Source organism: Hyla sarda, chromosome 4 (assembly GCF_029499605.1).
Source record: "Hyla sarda isolate aHylSar1 chromosome 4, aHylSar1.hap1, whole genome shotgun sequence".
NCBI classification, from domain to species: Eukaryota; Metazoa; Chordata; class Amphibia; order Anura; family Hylidae; genus Hyla; species Hyla sarda.
In genome coordinates, this window is record NC_079192.1 from 402137055 (window position 1) to 402158214 (window position 21160).

Here is a 21160-nt window from a genome sequence, read left to right on the forward strand (position 1 = left end):
GTACTCCTCCCTCCCTCCTTACTGGAGCAGACACCCCCCTGGCGGTCAGAGGCGGTATCCTGCTGCAGTTCTGCTAGCTCTGTAATGGCATCCCCCTCATCTGCCAAGCGGGCAAACTTGTTGGGGTGTGCCAGTTCAGGACTAGCCTCCCTGACACTTTTTCCCCTACCCCTCTTTCTAACTGTAACCCAGCTAACTGCCTGACTGTCCTGCAACTCCGTCCCACTGTCCTCCCCCACCTCTATTCCCGAGAGTGCCTGCTCAGTGAGCAGGAGACTCCTCTCCATGTTGTTAATGCTTCTCATTGTTGCCAGTCGCCCCTCTAGATGCAGGATCTGGGCTTCCAAACGGACAACTAGCACACATCTCGCACAACAATATGCACCCTCAAACTGTTGTTCAAGGATTGCATACATTGAACAGGATGTACATTGGACTGCATTTTCCAACATGGAGGCCATCTAATTATGGGGATTTCACAAATGTATAGGAAAAAACAGACAGTCAAAATTACACTTAACATTTTTTGTAGACCTTGTGGGTTCAAAAATTAAAACTCACAGCGATCTCAACCTCCTGCTTTCAAACTCCAGTTTTTGAAACTCCTCTTTCACGCCCCCTCTTACACAACAACACTCAGAAGAGCAAGTCATAATTTGAAGAACCTAGTCATAATTTACATGTACATAGTAAAGTGCCATACATATTATCAGAATTACACAAAGCAGTCTCTCCCACCGTCAAACAAGTAATCAGTGTATAGCATTATAACAAACCCATTACCAGAAGTAGCAAGGCAGACACCAAAGAAACACCACCCCAACGCTGGCGTTTCGGCAAAGGCATAGTTTGGAATAATCTTTTGTAAGTGACTCCATTTTTTTCTTGCTTGTGGTTGTGTATGTATTTGGGAGGTCATATAGCAATAGGTACTATAGGGGTATTTATCAAGCACATGCTTTTTATTGATATTATTGTGTAAACCCCGACATCTAAAAAGGGGTACTCCTGCCCCAAGACATCTTATCCCTTATCCAAAGGAGAAGGGATAAGATGTCTGATCACGGGGGTCCTGCTGCTGGGAACCCCTGCAATCTAGCCTGTAAGCACTGCAGGAAGCAGTGGAGGCTCTCAGTGTTATGCCTCCCGACCACGGGGACGTCACGACTCCTCCCCCGTGTGATGTCACGCCCCGTCCCCTCAATGCAAGTCTATGGGAGGGGGCGTGACTGATGTCACGCCCCCTCCCATAGACTTGCATTGAGGGGGTGGGGCGTGACGTCACACGTGGGCGGAGTCGTGACGTCACGATACTCTGTCCCCGTGGTCGGGAGGCGTAACACTGAGAGCCTCCAGCGCTTACTGCAGTGCTTACAGGCTAGATTGTGGGGGTTCCTGCAGTGCTTACAGGCTAGATTGCGGGGGTTCCTGCAGTGCTTACAGGCTAGATTGCGGGGGTTCCTGCAGTGCTTACAGGCTAGATTGCAGCAGGACCCCCGCGATCAGACATTTTATCCCCTATCCCTTTGGATAGGGGATAAGATGTCTTGGGGCCGGAGTACCCCTTTGATAATTATGGGGGTCTCATCACTCTCTCCGACTTTTCCTAAATTATTTTTTATACAACAGGTACAAAGATCATATGTTAAAATTTTCTTTTAAATATAAAAAGAAAACATAAAAGAAAAAAAATGGTAAAAAATGCACATCTACAATAATGAACAGGCTGGGTCAGCTGTTTGGATCATTAAGGTTTTTTTATTATTTTATTTTTTTTATATATGTGGGACCCCGGTATGATGTCCATATGTCATATGAGGGGCTTCATATCTGTGTGCGGTTGCTGGTGCGGTGGTATTACAGCTCACTATTAGGTACGCAATTCTCACACACATACAGATGCCCCCAGGTTCTCAGGTTAGCGGCGGCTTAACTGGTGATGATTAATATCTAGGTTAATTACAATGAGCTCATTACATAGTCATTAGAGGCGCCTGATCTTGTTATACCGCACAGATCCTGTCATTTCCTTGTCAGATGCAAGTAATTAATATATACCGTACGGCCGCATTGTCGCAGAAATGCTGCAGATTTTCATTTCTACCTGCAACATGAGTATACTAATATTTTAAAGTAAAAAGAAAATTATATAGGATAGAAAACCAGAGCACGATTTTTTTTTTTTTTTTTCCAAAACAGCGCCACATCTGTCCTCAGGTTGTGCGTGGTATTAAAACTTGGCTCCATTTATTTCAGTGGGACTGAGTGGGACTGAGCTGCAATACCACACACCATGCGATTTTTGGATCAACTTTCTTTTTCTAATCCATAATAACCCCTTTAGAACAGGGTTACACGGTGCGTATCCACAGCTGCAGATTTTATGCTGCGGATGCGCTGGCGGCAGACAGAGGGACTGCAGAGCTGTGGCCAGATAACTCTGTGTGTTGCAGCTGCGGATTTCTATTGCGGGAAATCCGCCACGAAGAGCTGACATCTAGAGTTACCCGACCTCTGCTAGGTTTTCGCTTGTTTTTTTTCTTTCAAAAACTTAAAGGGGCACTCCAGTGGAAAACTTTTTTTTTTTAATCAACTGGTGCCAGAAAGTTAAACAGATTTGTAAATTACTTCTAATAAAAAAAATCTTAATCCTTTCAGTACTTATTAGCTGCTGAATACTACAGAGGAAATTCTTTTCTTTTTGGAACACAGGGCTCTCTGCTGACATCACGAGCACAGTGCTCTCTGCTGACATCTCTGTCCATTTTAGGAACTGTCCAGAGTAGGAGAAAATCCCCATAGAAAACATATGCTGCTCTGGACAGTTCCTAAAATGGACAGAAATGTCAGCAGAGAGCACTGTGCTCGTGATGTCAGCAGAGAGCCCTGTGTTCCAAGAAGAAAATAATTTCCTCTGTAGTATTCAGCAGCTAATAAGTACTGGAAGGATTAAGATTTTTTAATAGAAGTCATTTACAAATCTGTTTAACTTTCTGGCACCAGTTGATTTAAAAAAATAAAGTTTTTCACCTGAGTACCCCTTTTAAAAAAAAAACGCTATTAATGCCAAACAGGGTTTTTTGGGTAAAAAAAAGTAAAAAAAAGGTTCTGCCAAATGTTAGCCGGAGGGCAATAGGAATTTATGAAAAGCTAAACCCATTTAGCGTTTTTTTCCTTTGACATTTTTCACTAATCTATGGTGTTTTTCAGTGGTTTTGGGCTCAGTAACGGTTTTTGTAAATGTTGACACTATGGCTTTTTTTTGGACAAAATCTTTGTCTTTCTCTCCTATGGAAATCTATTTGAAAATAAATAAATAAATAAAAACGCCACTAGAAACACCAGGTGGGTTAAGCATTGCCGTTATTTCTACAGTTTTTCCCCCATTTCTTCAATAGAAATCCTTGAATCACATGATGAAAGAATCACATGACTTGTCATGATAAAAACGCAGGGGAAAAAACACAAAAAAAAAAAAAAACCCTAAAAAGACTAAAACCCACTGTTTTTGAAAATAATATGACACAAAAACTTCATTGTGGGAGTGTAAAATAACTGGGCAGTTTTTTGTGGCATATTTATCAGGTCCAAAAAACACCAGAATAAAAGCAAGTGGAAACTTAGCTATTAATTCTGCAGCACATCCTTACCAAAATCCGCAGCATCTGCAGATTCATTGTGAATTCCACTCCACCATTAAAGTCAATGGAGAAAATTTGTGATAAATCCATTACTGATCCGGCGCCACGGGACAATTATTATTTTTTTTTTCCTGTAGTCCCGTAGATTTTGGAAATCACATTCACTTTGCTGCTAAAGCCTAAAAACAGACACAGCTTTTGTTTTGTGTTTTTTTTTTGGTCTGAAAAAAGGCAACAAAAATGGCATCTGGTATATCATTTTCTATTTCCCCATTGATTTCAAGCTAACATCTGGACACACTTTTTTTTGGTGCAAAAAAATAAGTAACGAATGCGGCACGGCATTTTTTTTTTTTTTGGGGGGGGGGGGGGGGGGGTTGTTTGCAGCATTAATATTGCAGAATTACCACACCGAAATTTAGCACAGAAAATCTACTGCAAATCCACCACTGTGGCTGTACCCTATTGTGTGAATTCTGCCCTGAAATCCGCATCATATTTATGTGAATTAAGTTTCTGCAAACCTGTACACACTGTAGGAGATTAGCTCCATAGAATTAGTCAAATAGTGGCAAAAAAGCAGCCAGAAAGAGGGACACAAAAATAATGTTTAAAGGGGTACTCCAGCCCATCTTATCTCCTATACAAAGGATAGGGGATAAGATGTCTAATCGTGGGGGTCCCACCGCTGGGGACCCCCACTATGTTGCAGCACCCACCTCTGGGAGTCTGCCGGGTCACGACTACGGGGCTGGAGTATCATGACATTACGACTCCGCCCCTGTGTGACGTCACGCAATGCAAGTCAGTGGGAGGGGTCGTGAGGTGGTTTTTGCATGCGAGATAGCGGGGGGACCCCCGCGATCAGACATCTTATCCCCTATCCTTTGGATAGGGGATAAGATGTTTTAGGGCCGGAGTATCCCTTTAAACAGATCTTCTCCTGTCTTTGTCAGTAACCAGCCTTCACACCTAGGTATAAACACCAAATAAATCCTGCTTGTCCAGCATTAACTATACAGATCTCTATCTTGTCTGTACAGGTGGCTTACTACCAGCCACTTTGGATTCATTCTCTCATCATTGGTGCAGGTTCCTCACAGCCTTACTTGCATTCTAACTCTCACCTAGTTGAAAAGCCAAGTAACCAGCTGTCTTCAGCACCTGTGCTGATCTGGTATAACGTGAACACTTAGAGTGGCTTAGGAAGGGAATGAAACACCCCACTACCATCCCATAAAAATCCAGGGATTATAATAGAATGTCTTCAGCAATCTAAGTCTTGTCCGTAATTTTAACTCTTTCTAAATTTCCCATATCTCAGACAGTTTTCCCTAAGTGAGATACACACTTCCTGAAACCTGGTATTCACATATGGCAGGTACCCTGGGAAAACATAGCGTTCTCGGACAACCATTGCTGTCACTCAACAACACGCAATGGAAAATTTCTGTGCAAATTTTCGACACCACTATGGAACGAAAACGTGAATAAAACCATTTAAATGTATTAGCAACATTTTTTCAATGATAAAAAATTACAGTTTTAAAGTTTTGCAACCACGGGTCTAATGTTCCGAGCTGAAGGCATTAAAGGGGTACTCCGCTGCTCAGCGTTTGGAACAAACTGTTTCCGAATGGTGGAGCCGGCACCGGGAGCTCTTGACGTCATAGCCCCACCCCTCATGATGTCACACCCCGCCCCTCAATGCAAGTCTATGGGAGGGGGCGTGACGGCTGCCACGCCCCTTCGCATAGACTTGCATTGAGGGGGCGTGGCGTCATGAGGGGGCGGGGCTATGATGTCACAAGCTCCCGGTGCCGGCTACAGCATTCGGAGCAGTTTGTTCCAAACGCGGAGCAGCGGAGTACCCCTTTAACCCCTATAATGCTGTCAGTTCAGGTCCTTAGCCCAGTCAGCCTTCCCTTATACGTACTCCCCCAAAAAGTGTCTGTATTCTGTGTGTCTGAACCCAGCCTTAGCGTCAGATTTCTGCAGCTGAAATACACATCAGGTTTTCATGTGATAGAGGATTAATGAACGATTATCATGATCACCATTGGTGTGCAATACACCATCCTGCTATGTAGATGGCGCTGTTGCTTTTTATGTTATTCGAGAACTTTTACAATATTAGAAAAGGCTTTAACTCCAGATGAGAATAAGCTTGTGACCTATAGGGTGCATTCACACCAGGTTTGCTAGATTCGGCTGGGAAATTTCAAAACTGCCCGCTGCCGTATCCTAACCGGACTGATGCAGAATCTCATTAATTTAAATGCACCCACCAGAGTCAGATAGTGAGTTCGGTCGGCTTATTTTTGCCCCGTATCTGGTTTTGTGACCGGACTGAAAACTGACGCATAATACAGTTTTTAGTCCGGCCACAAAACCAGATACGGAGCAAAAAGGAGCCGACCTGAGTTACTATCTGACTCCAGTCGGCTCATTCAAATGTATGAGATTCAGTGCTGGTCCTCACAATTGTGGTGAGAATGCACCCTAAAAACTTCAGTCTGGGCCGTACATAGCAAGATGTTCATTGCTGTTACTAGAAAACTAGAGCTATGGGTCACCCATTGCTGTCACCTTTTCATCATGGGACAGGAGGCCTGATGTATATCCGCACCACCCCTTGTCCTTTTGGCCCTTTCCATTGAGGTTGCTTGACGTTATCTCAACCAATTCTTAACTAAAAGTTGCAGCGAAGCCCTAATCCGAGCCATAGAGTCATCTTTAGTCATTGTAAGCTTATATATCTAACCTATTGCAAAACTACAGCTACCATCATTCTTGTCTGTTCAACATGGCAGCTGGAAAGCAAAAGGTTGGAGTACATAGTGTTAAAAATACTGTTAAAAAAACTAGAACGCCCAGCATGCCCGGACAGTCTTTGGCTGTCTTCATCTCTCCGATAGAGATATATGAAGGGGATGTGGCGGCCCAAACTTCAAGCGGGGGTCATGACGTGCCGCACCAGTGGAAAGTCGGGGCTCCATACAGGAGATTGCGGGGGACCCCAGCGCAAGAACCCCTCGCGATCTAAAACGTATCCACTATTCTGCAGAAAGGGGACACGTTTTTATCCATAAGACTACTCCTTTAATGTTGTTATTAATGGTTGTCTGAGGAATGTCATGCCACGCTGAATGCACTTGGGTGTAACAGACATCAAGATCCGTTTCTCCCTCTGCGATTACCGACCAATGACGTCACAGATGTGATCGATGGGAGGCAAGTCTGGACGCTGCCAGACATGGTAGTACATTTAGGCTGTGCAGGCCGCTCACAGTATCACGAGCAAAGTGCATTGTCCTTGCACACTTTGGAAAAATGGCCGAACCACTGGTTCAACCACCAAATCAATGTAACGCTGAGCTGTTAGTGTTTCTGGAATAAAGGCTACCATATATTGTGCCACCTCACACCATAATTCCAGGAGTAGGACCAGTATGACGTTTCCTCATAAAGACCTCCTTATGGCGTTGTCCACGCGGTCTCCAGGCCAATCTCCAGACTATCTTTGCATTTGAAATAAAAGCTGGACTCATTACTGAAGAGGATAGACCTCCATTCCAACCTCAATGGTCATCTTGCTCTGCACCGTGATAACCTTTGAGGTCAATGGTGTGAGGTCATTTGACCTGTGGAGTTCTGGCTTTTTGTGGTTTCCAGCTGTTGCAGAACTACAACTCCCAGCATGGTAGTTTTTCAACAGCTAAAGAACCACAGGTTGGATAACACTGCCCTAGAGCAGTGATCTAGTTTGGAGACCTAGAGAATGGACCAACCTGAGCTGCTGCCACCTTCATCATTGAACTCTATGGCAGTTCCTGTGTCTATTTATGGCACATACCCACTCGGGGGGGGGGGGGGGGGGGCAAATATTTAGGGAATACACTTATTACGGATCATATAACGTTTTCACTCTTTTTCAATATAAGCAAAGTACGATCCGTTCTCACCAGCGTTTTCCGTCATCTTTTAGTACAGACTCCCCGCTCTTTCATTGCTACTGGAAGTTCGAAGCATGAAAACATTGCAAAACTGCACAGGGTTTATAATTGCAGAGCCTTCCGTGATTTATTACCGTTCTGCCCCCTTGATGGCGCTGCCGAGTATTACAGCATCCCGGCCCGATCTCTCCCGCACATCTTTTTCGCCTCTTGCATTTGTCAGACGGATGATAAAAAGACAACTGCTTATTGTACATTAGTTAATCCCTTCACTGCCGGTGGGTCTGGAGAAACGCTGAACATTTTAGCTTTGGTGCATAATAAACGTCTATTCTAAATTATTGACTTTAATCACGTCTCTGCAAAATTATACAGACATTATAAATAAAGCACTATCGGGGAGAGGGAGAACACATAGCGTGATGAACAGGGTCACCCAAGTGCTGCAAGCGTATGAGGAACGGCTGCGGGAGAAGCTGGAGTGTGCCGACTGTAATATAGTCCTGTATATTGTGTATCATACAGGGATTAATAACCATTCACCTGCTCTTGTGTTGTACGTTCTTCTGGATGGGTGCTAATAACCATTCACCTGCTCTTGTGTTGTACGTTCTTCTGGATGGGTGTTAATAACCATTCACCTGCTCTTGTGTTGTACGTTCTTCTGGATGGGTGCTTCTTACAGTATGTCATGCTCTATGCTTTAAATCAAATCTGGCCCCTCTTCATAGTGTTGGTTCCTAACACTACTCTGCCTCAACCTAGCGCCATTTTTGCTCCTATAGTTTATCAATTGAAGGGAGTGGCTTCTGGGTGACCCACTAGGAGTATGACATGGGCCATCATTTGCGGTGGTTCTCTTCTGTAGTGGTTGTATTTATTGTTTATATTGTTGCTCATTCCTCAATGTAGACTAAACCAAACTATTGGTACATGCCATCATCATCTCTCCCCTTACGCACTCTCTGATCCTCTCAAGACCTCTCTCCCCTCGTCCGCACCTCACACGACCTTCTACAAGACTTCCCTGGTGCTTCCCCCCCATACACTGGAACTCGCTACCCTTACTCATTTGGCTCCTACCCACCATCAACGCCATCAAGAGCAGCCTAAAGACCCATCTCTTCCAGCAAGCCTATGACCTTCAATAACCCTGCGGCCACTGCACTGACCTATGAATGGCTACTTCCCAACCTGCTCACAGATGACCTGCTGTCTTCCCTCCCCTCTCTTTGTAGATTGTAAGCCCTTGCGGGTAGGGCCCTCTCTTCCTGTATGTCAGCCTGCAATTTCTTCTATTTCACGTTCATTGGGGGAGATTTATCAAAACCTGTGCAGAGGAAGAGTGGTGCAGTTGCCCATAGCAACCAATCAGATTGCTTCTTTCATTTTCCACAGGCCTCTTTAGAGGCCTGTGGAAAATGAAAGAAGCGATCTGATTGGTTGCTATGGGCGACTGCACCATTCTTCCTCTGCACAGGTTTTGATAAATCTCCCCATTGTTCCTGTGTTTGTATCATGTACTGTATCCTTTATCAAATTTTAAGTGCCCTAGAACCAAGGGTGCTATATAAATAAATAATAAAAATGTATATACTAATGAGACATAACATTACAACCACTGAATGAAGTCAGTGAAGTGAGTAACATCGCTTTTCTTGTATCAGTGGTTCCTGTCAAGTGGTGGCATGTATTAGGCAGCAAGTGACCAGTTAGTTCTTGAAGTTGATGCTGGAAGCAGGAAAAAATGCTAAGAATCTCACAGGGGCTAAATTTGTTATGCTACAAAACTAGGTCATAACATCTCCAGAACAGCAAGTCTTCCGTTTAGTTCTTGGTATGTAGGGGTTAGGACTAGGGATCGACCGATTATCGGTTTGGCCGATATTATCGACCAATAATCACGATTTTGGGCATTATCGGTATCGGCAATTACCTTGCCGATAATCCGATAATGCCCCATCCCCCCCATACCGCCCCCACCACACCGCCACCACACCCCCCGGCCCCATTGCCTCCCCCATCACCGGTTTTATAATTGCCTGTTCCCGGGGTCCACGCTACTTCTGGCTCCTGCTGCGTACTGCGTTACGCTGTGCGCAATGACGAGTGGCGTGACATCACCGTCAGTGCGCACAGTGACAGCTCAGGAGGACGCCACCGGAGCCAGATGTAGAGTGGACCCCGGGAACAGGTAATTATAAAACTGGGGATGGGGGAGGCAATGGGGCCGGGGCGGTGCGGCGGTGATAGGACTCAGGAGGACCCCCGGACAGGCAGGGGGAGAGAAGCGGGTGGCGGCGGCGGTCTATGGCACCGCAAAAGCCGCTGCAGTTCATTGATTTAAAGCGCCCGCTTTAAATCAATGATCTGCAGCGGTGTCGCGGGGGGATAAATAGCCGATAACTTATACCGGAATATCGGTATAAGTTATCGGCCCTAACCTGCACCGATTATCGGTATCGGCCCTAAGAAAAACTATATCGGTCGATCCCTAGTTAGGACCTACCAAAAGTTCTCTAAAAAGGACATATGATGACAGGGTCATGGGTACCCAAGACTTACTGATGTGTGTGAGGGGCAAAGCTTATGCTATCTGGCAATAAACAGAAGTGGAAACAAAAAGACGCTGGAGGCATCATTAAGGGCATACACTATATGAAACAGTCCAGAAAAACTCATAATCCTATAATAAATGCAGTGGTAGTATGGTGCTAGGACTGGAAAAAAAACCATAAGATACTGGATAGAAAATGTAAAAAAGAAGATATTCCTGCACTCACCACGATCCACTGTTCACTGTAGAGGAAGCCGTCATGGAGGTATGGGGATAGCACGGGGGCTCAGAGGCAACAACCGGTGGTTTCGTGCAGTAAATGCACAAAACCACCGGTTGTTGCCTCTGAGCCCCCGTGCTATTCCCAAACCTCCCTGAGCCCTCATGCTATTCCCATACCTCCATGATGGCTTCCTCTACAGTGTATTGTGGTGAGTGCTGTAGAGTGTGTGACATATCTGTGGAAGAGATAACAACAGGAGGAAGAAGTTAAAGATGAAGAACATTTTACTGTAACATGTACGACCAACGAAAACGTTATACAGAATGAGAAGGGGCAGAGACGTTTCCTAATGGCAGTGGCTTTTGTCAGCAGAATATTGCATCCAACCACTCTGCAAACATTGTTCAGGAATGAGGAACATGACAAACAGATCAAGGTGGTGACTCTGCCTCCAAATTCTCCAGATCTCATCTGATCGGTCATCTGTACAATGTGGTGGACAAACAAGTCCGATCAATGGAGGCAACTTACAGGATCTGCTGCTGATGTCTTGGTGTAGATACCACAAGACGCCTTCCCATGTCTATTCGAGTCCAGACCTGGTGCATCCAAACTGGTTCAGTATATTACGTAAAAAGTAGTGGAGCTCATTTATGAATTATGGATTATTAATTATATATATATATTTAGTTTTTCTAAGAAAATAGATCTGATATTCAGATGTCTGAAAACATTGACAAACCCTTGTTGGAACGAATAGTGACCTTTTTGGTTTTCAGCTAGCTTTCCTCAATACATTTTGTAGCTGCTGTGCCAAGTACTTTATCAGTGGAAGCAAAAAGTGAGGATCTAAGATCCTCGGAAGAAGGCGGTGCTCCAAAACCGCTCTTTTTCAAGATGAATAATAGCCGTAGGTCCTCACATGAAGCGGCCACAGAGTGGCCGCTTCATGTGAGGACCTACGGCTATTATTCATCTTGAAAAGGAGCGCTTTTGGAGCACCGCGTTCTTCCGAGGATCTTAGATCCTCACTTTTTGCTTCCATTGACCAGACGTCCAGGACCGGTTCCCGGGACGTTGAGGTGCCAGCAGCCCTTTCTAGAACCGCGTGTCCCCCAGAGATCTGGGATCAAAGCTGATTACGGTGTTGTGATTGGGACACAACACGCTCAGGTGAGCGCAACACCTTTTCTTCTCATCTCCACACTACTGCCTAAACAGAATCATGGCACATTAGTGCGCTTTTTCTCTGTTTCTTTTTTTCATACATATATGAAGTACTTTATCAGACTGTAGTACCAGACACAACAACTACAAAGTGCGCAGGGCTGTGCCTGGTAAACAGGGCAGTCACCCAGTTGGTGTGCTGTAAGTTGTACCCCCCACCAATCTATATTGGCGGCCCATCCTAAGGATTGGCTATCAATACTAAATTCCCAGGAAGCCCCTTATTTAAGCCACTCCTTTCATCTTCTTCAGGGATCCTTTTTTTTATTTTAGAATATTGTATTTCCATTTATCAAAATTACAAACAACATACATGTCTAGAAAATATAAAAAAAAAAATTCTTTTACCGCTTTCAAAAATCTCAAAAATGTGCTCACTTCCTTTCACTTTATCACTAATTAATTCTAACAACATCCCTTGTTCTTGTACAATGTATATCAATTGTGCCGCTATATAATTATAATACATATTTGGTAACCCCAATCCACCCCTTTCCATCGGTGGGTTAATATAGCAACTTTTTATTCTAACATGTTTCCGTCCCTATAAGAGATCATTAATTTTTTTCTCCAACCCCCCAAAAAACTTTTTCTTTTAAAGGTGAACTCCGGTGAAAACCTTTTTATTTTATTATTATTTTTTTTTTTAATAAACTGGTGCCAGAAAGTTAAACAGATTTGTAAATTACTTCTATTAAAAAATCTTAATTCTTCCTGTACTTATTAGCTGCTGAATACTACAGCGGAAATTCTTTTCTTTTTGAAACAGAGCTGTCTGCTGACATCATGAGCACAGTGCTCTCTGCTGACATCTCTGTCCATTTTCGGAACTGCCTTGAACAGCATATGTTTGCTATGGGGATTTCCTTTTAATCTGGACACTTCCTAAAATGGACAGAGATGTCAGCAGAGAGCACTGTGCTCGTGATGTCAGCAGAGAGCTCTGTGTTTCAAACGGAAAAGAATTTCCACTGGAGTATTCAGGAGCTAATAAGTACTGGGAGGATTAAGATTTTTTAATAGAAGTAATTTACAAATCTGTTTAACTTTCTGGCACCAGTTGATTTAAAATAAAAAAAAGTTTTTCACCGGAGTACCCCTTTAACCCCTTAAGGACTCAGCCCATTTGGACCTTAAGGACTAAGACAATTTTATTTTTATACTCTTACTCTTTTATATTTTCATCCACAGACTAGTATGAGGGCTTGTATTTTGCGCGACCAGTTGTCCGTTGTAATGCCATCACTCACTTTACCATAAAATGTATGGCGCAACCAAAAAAATACTATTTGTGTGGGGAAATTTAAAAGAAAACCGCAATTTTGCTAATTTTGGAAGGTTTTGTTTTCATGCCGTACTATTTATGGTAAAAATGACATATGTTTTTTATTCTCTGGGTCAATACGATTAAAATGATACATGATTATACACTTTTCTATTACTGTTGCGCTTAAAAAAAAATCGCAAACTTTTTAACCAAATTAGTACGTTTAAAATCCATCTATTTTGAAGACCTATAACTTTTTCATTTTTCCGTCTAAGCGGCGGTATGAGGGCTCATTTTTTGCGCCGTGATCTGTACTTTTTATTAATACCATATTTGCTTATACAAAACTTTTATTACATTTTTTATTAATTTTTTTGGGAATAAAATGTTATAAAAAAGCAGCTATTTTGGACTTTTTTATTTTTTACGTTCACGCCGTTCACCGTACGAATCATTTACATTTTATTTTAATAGTTCCGATATTTACGCATACGGTGATACCAAATATGTATATAAAATAATTTTTTTACACTTTTTGGGGGTAAAATAGGGAAAATGGGACAATTTACGTTTTATTGGGGGAGGGGTTTTTCAATTTTTTTTTAACTTTTATATTTTTACTTTTATTTTTACACTCTTATAGTCCCCATAGGGGACTATTTATAGCAACCATTCGATTGCTAATCCTGTTCAGTGCTATGTATAGGACATAGCACTGATCAGGGTTGTCGGTCATCTTCTGCTCTGGTCTGCGGGAAGGCAGATCAGAGCAGAAGACTCCCGGAAGGCAGCGGAGCAAGGTGAGGGGACCTCCGTCTGCCGTGCAGGATGATAGGATCGCCGTGGCAGCGCTGCAGGCGATCCGATCATCCTGTTAAGTGACCGCGATGCTGCAGATGCCGTGATCTGTATTGATCACGGCATCTGAGGGGTTAATGGCGGACATCCGCGGGATCGCAGGTGTCCGCCATTACCGGCGGGTCCCTGGCTGCGATCCACAGCCGGGACCTGGCGCGCATGATGCCGGCATCGCTCCGATGCCCGCGGTTATGCTCAGGACGTAAATGTACGTCCTGGTGCGTTAAGTGCCACATCACCAGGACGTACATTTACGTCCTGTGTTGTTAAGGGGTTAATCAAAATTGGTGACACCCGTAAATAATGTAATGACATAGGCAAAATTACTGATTTGATAAGCACTAGCCTATCAGTCATATCTAATCCCATACCCCCCATACCTTACATTTGTTCCCAATCTTTTTCCCCAAGGGGGTAAGATTCAGTTTCTCAAATTTTCCACCTTCCTGGAGATGACTATACCAAGATATTCAAAATTTTCTGACGTTTTAAAATTTTTACACTACCAATCTGGTCCTCCATCTCTTCATCTAAGGGCAATAAGCATGATTTCCCCCAGTTTATTTTAAAGCCTGACAGCTCTCCTTATTCTTCCACCATTTGGACTATCAATGGTACCTTTTTCTTTTGGATTGACAATGAAAAGGAGAATGTCGTCTGCATATAACATTATTTTTTCCCTTTCCCCATTAATTCAAAATCCACTAAATTTGTTTGTTTCTTTTTACACCTTCGTGAGGGGTTCTACAAAAAATGCAAACAACATACTTCTAGATGTCTGGTGACCATTCAGTGTATTGATGGTATTCTCATGGGTCTCCCCATCATCATACGCTGGGCACAGGTGAATGCATCCAGTTGTAATCCAATATATTATCCATGTCTTACAAAACACCAGTTTATTCATATACAACCATCATCATTGCTAATCTGGACAGCAGAATAAAAGCCGGTGCAAATTCCACCTTCCAACAGGTTTGAGTACAAGGCCGTACCCAACCCGGGGAAATGCCATCTCATCCTCGAACACATTCATTTTTATGTAAATGCAAGTCAACTAGCCATACTGGACACTACAGTTAATTAAAAACAGAAGACGAACAAAGTAATAAACTCCATTTGTTTTTCTAGGCAAGCTGCCAGGGCCTGGAAGGCTTCCAGAGCTACCAGCTGGTAAATAGGATATATGCACAGCAGGGCGCCAATACTCTGTAGAGTGTAAACAGATGGAATCAATAGAGAAAGACAAGTTAGACTGCGCTACTGCAGGAATACAGCCAGAACGCACAACCTCACTGTCTAGATACTTATCCTGTTCCAGTTCATTTAGTAGCGAATGTCTCTTGATATCTGCTCATCTGTGTCTCTTTTTTTTATCTTCTTCGTCTTTCTTCTACAATGACAATTTCATGACTATAATGCAAAAGAAAAAAAGAAAAAACAATGGCCCATAAATGACCCATATGGATCCCTTAGGGACCTCTTGTTTAGACTGTGCCCACTCGTAGGTGCTGTTCTATCGCTGACCTAACCATTGGCGATGGTTTCATGTGACCCGTCCACCTGTGTAGACTCCCAAGAAGAAGTCAATAAAACGGCCCCTCGGGGGAGCGATTTTCCAGTTTCATTGCCTGCTTCATATTGTTATGTAAATATTCCAAGTGCGAAGGCGTGCCGAGAGCCCTTAACGGAGCCATAAACTGGTGAAGATGGGGGTCGATTCTCAAAGTCAGTCAAAGGACAAGGAGTTTGTTTAGTGGTTAAAAGGCTTTGAGATTTTTGAGGGGTTTTATCCAAATTGTATTGGAGGGGATGACTGTCTTAAAGCAGTGCTTTTAGGTGGTCCATACTGGGGAGGGTCCCCACGGTTCAAGATGAGACACTACCTGCCTTCCACATTCATAAAATTTGGTAGGGTAGTCCCATTGATCAAGGACTACGGACATTATGTCTGATTTTGGGATTATGGGTAGCATTGCGGCACTGTCTATCTTTGTGGTTGGGTAATTTTGGGTAAGTTCCAGGTGAATTGGATTGTCTGTGGATTTGAAACTGGCAGAAAAACACAAATCTGCACTAAATCACGCAGATTTTGGTGCATATCTGAAGCTGCGGATTTAGGCTGAAAAATGAGAGAAAAGACAATACTTTCGAAATTTGCCCTTGTTCATTCTGCTGAGATACTCTGCAGGAAAATCTGCAAAAATACTTTTACAATTTTTTTCCCCATTGAAGTCAGTGGGAAAACTCTTCTAAAAATCCATGCACAATCCACAATAGAATTCCACAGCACGTTGATGAGATTCTGTAAAACTCAATCACTTACCTTGTGTTGTATTCCACTGCCAATGCAATTCCATTCCCCATAAATTTACCCTTTGGGAGGGCACTATCCACACTATATAGGCCCTTTTAAATACGAACGTCGATCGTTGTTGAGGCCTAGGCATTACCATGGTTTGCTGAACCTATTAATCGTCTCACCAACAGGACCCTCCCTAACACACACAAAGTGATGTTTGGTCCATCATGGAGAAAAAGCCTATGCCAACATTCTAATAACTTACATTTGGACCTATCTTAAGATCCTTTTTAAGGCCCGATTATTGGCCAAAAGAGCGATCCTTTCCGATAATGGGCCCATGTAAAAGGGTTAGTGAGCAGCTTGTTTGTCAGCTGAATGGCATCTTTTGTGCGTCCATTAAAATCCTTGTTCCCGGCTGCAGGGTAAAGAGGGGATATGCAGCTGATAATGATAAATTTAAAGGGCCACGCGATTGACTACACCTTGTGAAAACTTATAGATAAATGGATGCTGATCAGCGAGATCAGTGCTTGTTTCTGCAACCTGGCGACCCTTAGATTTGCATGGGCTCCTATAAATGGGGGAGGTTTTGGTACCTATATCACTTATGTGTGCAGCAAATTGGAGTCCTTGGAAGGTGCTTGTTCTCCTTGTGTACTCTCCATAGAGCCATCTATAGGTTTCTACCCTGTAAGTCAATGTCCAACCCATTAAAGAGCCTTAAAACACTAGGGATGTAAACAAGAAAACAGACAACCATATGTAGACAACTGTTTCTTTGTCCCTTGTCAGTGTTAAGCAGGGAACTAGTTTGCATTGAGGAGATCCAACTGGTATTATGCAAATTAGGTCTCCTCCAAAAGAAAGAATACGGTCTCTCTTGTGTCACCTATAGGTAGCATAACAAGAAACTATAAAAGGTCTGTAATCAGGTTACCCTAAGCTATTTAATGATGATTTCTTTTGGTTTAGCCACAGGCCTTCTTTAAAGGGGTATTCCACTACCACAGCGTTCGCAACATTTTGTTCCAAATGGAGGGTGCGGGCTGCGTGGGCCATGACGTCATGGCCACGCCCCTTGCGACATCACACCGTGCCCCCTCAATGCAAGTCTATGCAAGGGGGCATGGCGGCAGCCACGCCCCCTCTCATAAACTTGCTTTGAGGGGTGTGGCATGACTGCACGACCCCCGCAGCCCGCACCCAGCGTTCGGAACTAAATGTTCCGAATGCTGGGGCAGTGGAGTACCCCTTTAACCTAAGAGTCTTTACTTCACTAGTAACTACTGTTATACTGCCCCTTATGGACATCAGTTTTTATACCATACTGGGGTTTCCCTGTAGTCATTGAATGCAGTTTATAGATGAGCCTTATCATTACTGACACATTTTATGATGAAGATCTCTATACTAATGCTTGACTTTCATCCACCAGATATCTCAGAATCTGAAAAACATTGTTCGGTCCTGTCGGCTTTTCGATTACAATCAAAATGGACAAATCCAGAAGCATGAACTACGACGTGTCCTGGAAAATTACTGCTTCAAGATGAAAACTGTAGAGTATGAGAAGTAAGTGTGATGTGCAGGTATATAGTAGTATATTATGAATTTGTGCCAGTTGAACAAGAAATTCTCAGTTTGAAAGGGTGAAAATGACATCCAATATGGCCGCCATTTAGGTGACAACAAATACATTGGAGGTGTGATGTTGGCAAGGGCATGCCTAGATATTATAAGTGATAAGTAGCTGGTTGGGTGGTTTCCACTTGGACACCCACCAATCTAAAAAATGAGGGTCCCTGGTTCCCTGAAGCGATGGAGCTCTGGTCAAGCATATACTTGGTGCTCAGCTCTCTTTGGCAGTCCCATTTTCGAGGGAAGCACACATGATCAACCACCCCTCTCTTCACTGTGGGAGAGAGGAACGCCCATTATGATCATTGGCGATCCTAAGGGTCAGTTTAACCCATATAGGATAGTAATGACCCCTTCTGTGGATAGGTGATACGTTTTAATCTTGCGATAACCCCTTTAACTTTAAAGTTCATATAATGTTTCATACCTCTGTTCATATAATGTTTAGGTGGTTTTAGCTAGATCCCCTTCTGCAGGCAGCTTAGAACAGTTACCTACAAAAACTGGAATATTACACAGCACCAATAGAAATTAATGGCCGTTCATGTCAAGCAGTGAGACCTACTCTTGCTTTAGCACTCTTGGTTACCAACAGGCACTCAGTAACTATAATAAACCACTGTTGAAACTATGTGCATCTGCAGTATGCACTCAGGGACTAGTAAACAGGATTTTGACTGATTTTAATACATAATACAATTCCCCGTTCCAACATGTTTTACCAGATAAGTTGGCATCCTCATGGGCACTGAACCAGAACATCAAACTGAAGGTTTTATAGTCATTTACAGCCATTCTGTTTGTGTATAATAGTATAACGCTAACTCTTGGTTGCCAAACTCTTACTGTAATTTACTACAGTTGAACTCAAGTGCACTCAAGACTTGATAACAGTATTTAACTTGTCCCCAACATGTTTCACCACACAAGGTGGCATCCTCAGGGACATTGAACCAAAACAAGCTTCAAACTGGAGGTTTTATCGCTTTTCTGAAAAATGTCACAGGTCAACCAATTACTCATTTATAAACCCCATAACATGTGTAATTCTATCCAATGGGCACGCTCACCCACTGAGTGGCAGTAGTTACCATCACTCTCCATTTTGATATGGCTCAGTACCATGTCAACATTTCTTACTACATGGGCCGACCCCTGCTCATCATATTATCCAGCACCATCACCGTGTAATGGTTGCATCAGCCAACGAACAAGGATTTTCTGACCCGTCAAAACAGCGCAGTCAGGCTCTATCTCTGTACCTTGTTCTAGTTTGCAAAAAAAAAAATTCCCATTGTTTCCAAACCCCACTTGTATAATGAAACTCTCTTCTCTTATAGATCCCATTAATAATCCTCTGTACTTAGTGGAAATAAAAACACATCTGCTGCTCTTGAGTGCAGTCGGAGCGGTGAGATATTTCACAGATCATCACTTAGACGAATGCGAGGGTTTATATTCTGCGCCAATTCCATGTTCGGCTCGAGAGCAGAAAGTTAGCTCCAGACGAAGCGCCGGTTATTACCAAAGTTGCAACGTTAATAGGAACTAAACCTCCTTAATGTGACGGCGCTGAAGACTCCGCATCAATGCTGCCCCCGCTGCCCCCGAATAAAGCGTCGCAGGTTAATTCAATTAAAGAGAGAATCCCCAGCGTCTGTCACGGAGCTTCCCTGTTCTCTGGCCAAAATCCCGCCGGCATTATGAAATTAGGAAGGCAATAACCCAGCACAGTGTTTTATTCCACACTAAACCCGGCATTTTTCACCGCAATCCGAAAAAACAGCTTAGATCCTTAAATTGAATTTGTATCCATTCCAGAATCACATAAGCAGTAAATTATAAAACGCCTGCACAGTTTTCAATTAAACTGCGAAGACACTAGGTAAAGGGTTTAAAAAGCGAGTGGGTGGATGGCGGTGGTGACGGTGGTGTTGGTGGGGGGGAGGACAATTCATTGCTCTGCAGCCGTCCTCCCTGGAGCAGTGCTGCACCGTTACAAGCCGGTGCGCTCGGCGTACAGCACGAATAAAGAGAGCGGCGAAAAGTACCAGTGCCGTAACTTTTCATGTCCGTAATAAAGAAACTCTCGCATGCAGGACGATAAAAAATATATAATGTATGGAAATATGGGAAGGGAAGACAAATGGGAAATTAAAGGAAACTCTTTGGCGTATAATAATAATGTGTCCTAAAATGAACAAAATCTGAACCTTGGGGGATCTGTATAGTTTATTGTCCTACAGTGTTGCAAAACTACAACTCCCACCATGCCCGGACAGCCTTCAGCTGTACAGTACATAGAGAGCGGTACAGTACATAAAGTACATGTACAGAGCAGTACAGTATATATAGTACAGGTAGAGAGCAGTACAGTATATGTAGTACAGGTAGAGAGCAGTACAGTACATGTAATACAGGTAGAGATCAGTACAGTACATGTAGTACAGGTAGAGAGCAGTACAGTACATGTAATACAGGTAGAGAGCAGTACAGTATATGTAGTACAGGTAGAGAGCAGTACAGTACATGTAGTAGAGGTAGAGATCAGTACAGTATATGTAGTACAGGTAGAGAGCGGTATAGTATATGTAGTACAGGTAGAGAGCAGTACAGTACATGTAGTAGAGGTAGAGATCAGTACAGTACATGTAATGCAGGTAGAGATCAGTACAGTATATGTAGTACAGGTAGAGAGCAGTACAGTACATGTAGTAGAGGTAGAGATCAGTACAGTACATGTAATGCAGGTAGAGATCAGTACAGTACATGTAGTACAGGTAGAGAGCGGTACAGTACATGTAATACAGGTAGAGAGCAGTACAGTATATGTTGTACAGGTAGAGAGCAGTACAATACATGTAGTAGATGTAGGGAGCAGTACAGTACATGTAATACAGGTAGAGAGCAGTACAGTATATGTAGTACAGGTAGAGAGCAGTACAATACATGTAGTACAGGTAGAGAGCAGTACAGCATATGTAGTACAGGTAGAGAGCAGTACAGTACATGTAATACAGGTAGAGATCAGTACAGTACATGTAGTACAGGTAGAGATCAGTACAGTACATGTAATACAGGTAGAGAGTAGTACAGTACATGTAGTACAGGTAGAGAGCAGTACTGTACATGTAATACAGGTAGAGAGCAGTACAGTATATGTAGTACAGGTAGAGAGCAGTACAGTATATGTAGTACAGGTAGAGAGCAGTACAGTACATGTAATACAGGTAGAGATCAGTACAGTACATGTAATACAGGTAGAGAGCAGTACAGTATATGTAGTACAGGTAGAGAGCAGTACAGTACATGTAATACAGGTAGAGATCAGTACAGTATATGTAGTACAGGTAGAGATCAGTACAGTACATGTAATACAGGTAGAGAGCAGTACTGTACATGTAATACAGGTAGAGAGCAGTACAGTATATGTAGTACAGGTAGAGAGCAGTACAGTATATGTAGTACAGGTAGAGATCAGTACAGTA

At 43.1% G+C, this 21160-nt stretch overlaps 1 protein-coding gene across 1 annotated transcript in view; it reads left to right on the plus strand.

Annotated features, from left to right (window-relative positions):
* Positions 1-21160, plus strand: part of EFCAB6 (EF-hand calcium binding domain 6) — a 186794-nt gene that overhangs the window by 22470 nt on the left and 143164 nt on the right. Inside the window, exon 6 of the mRNA XM_056517381.1 lies at positions 17470-17606. Within this exon, the coding sequence (XP_056373356.1) occupies positions 17470-17606 (137 nt within the window). The remainder of the gene's footprint in view (positions 1-17469; positions 17607-21160) is intronic.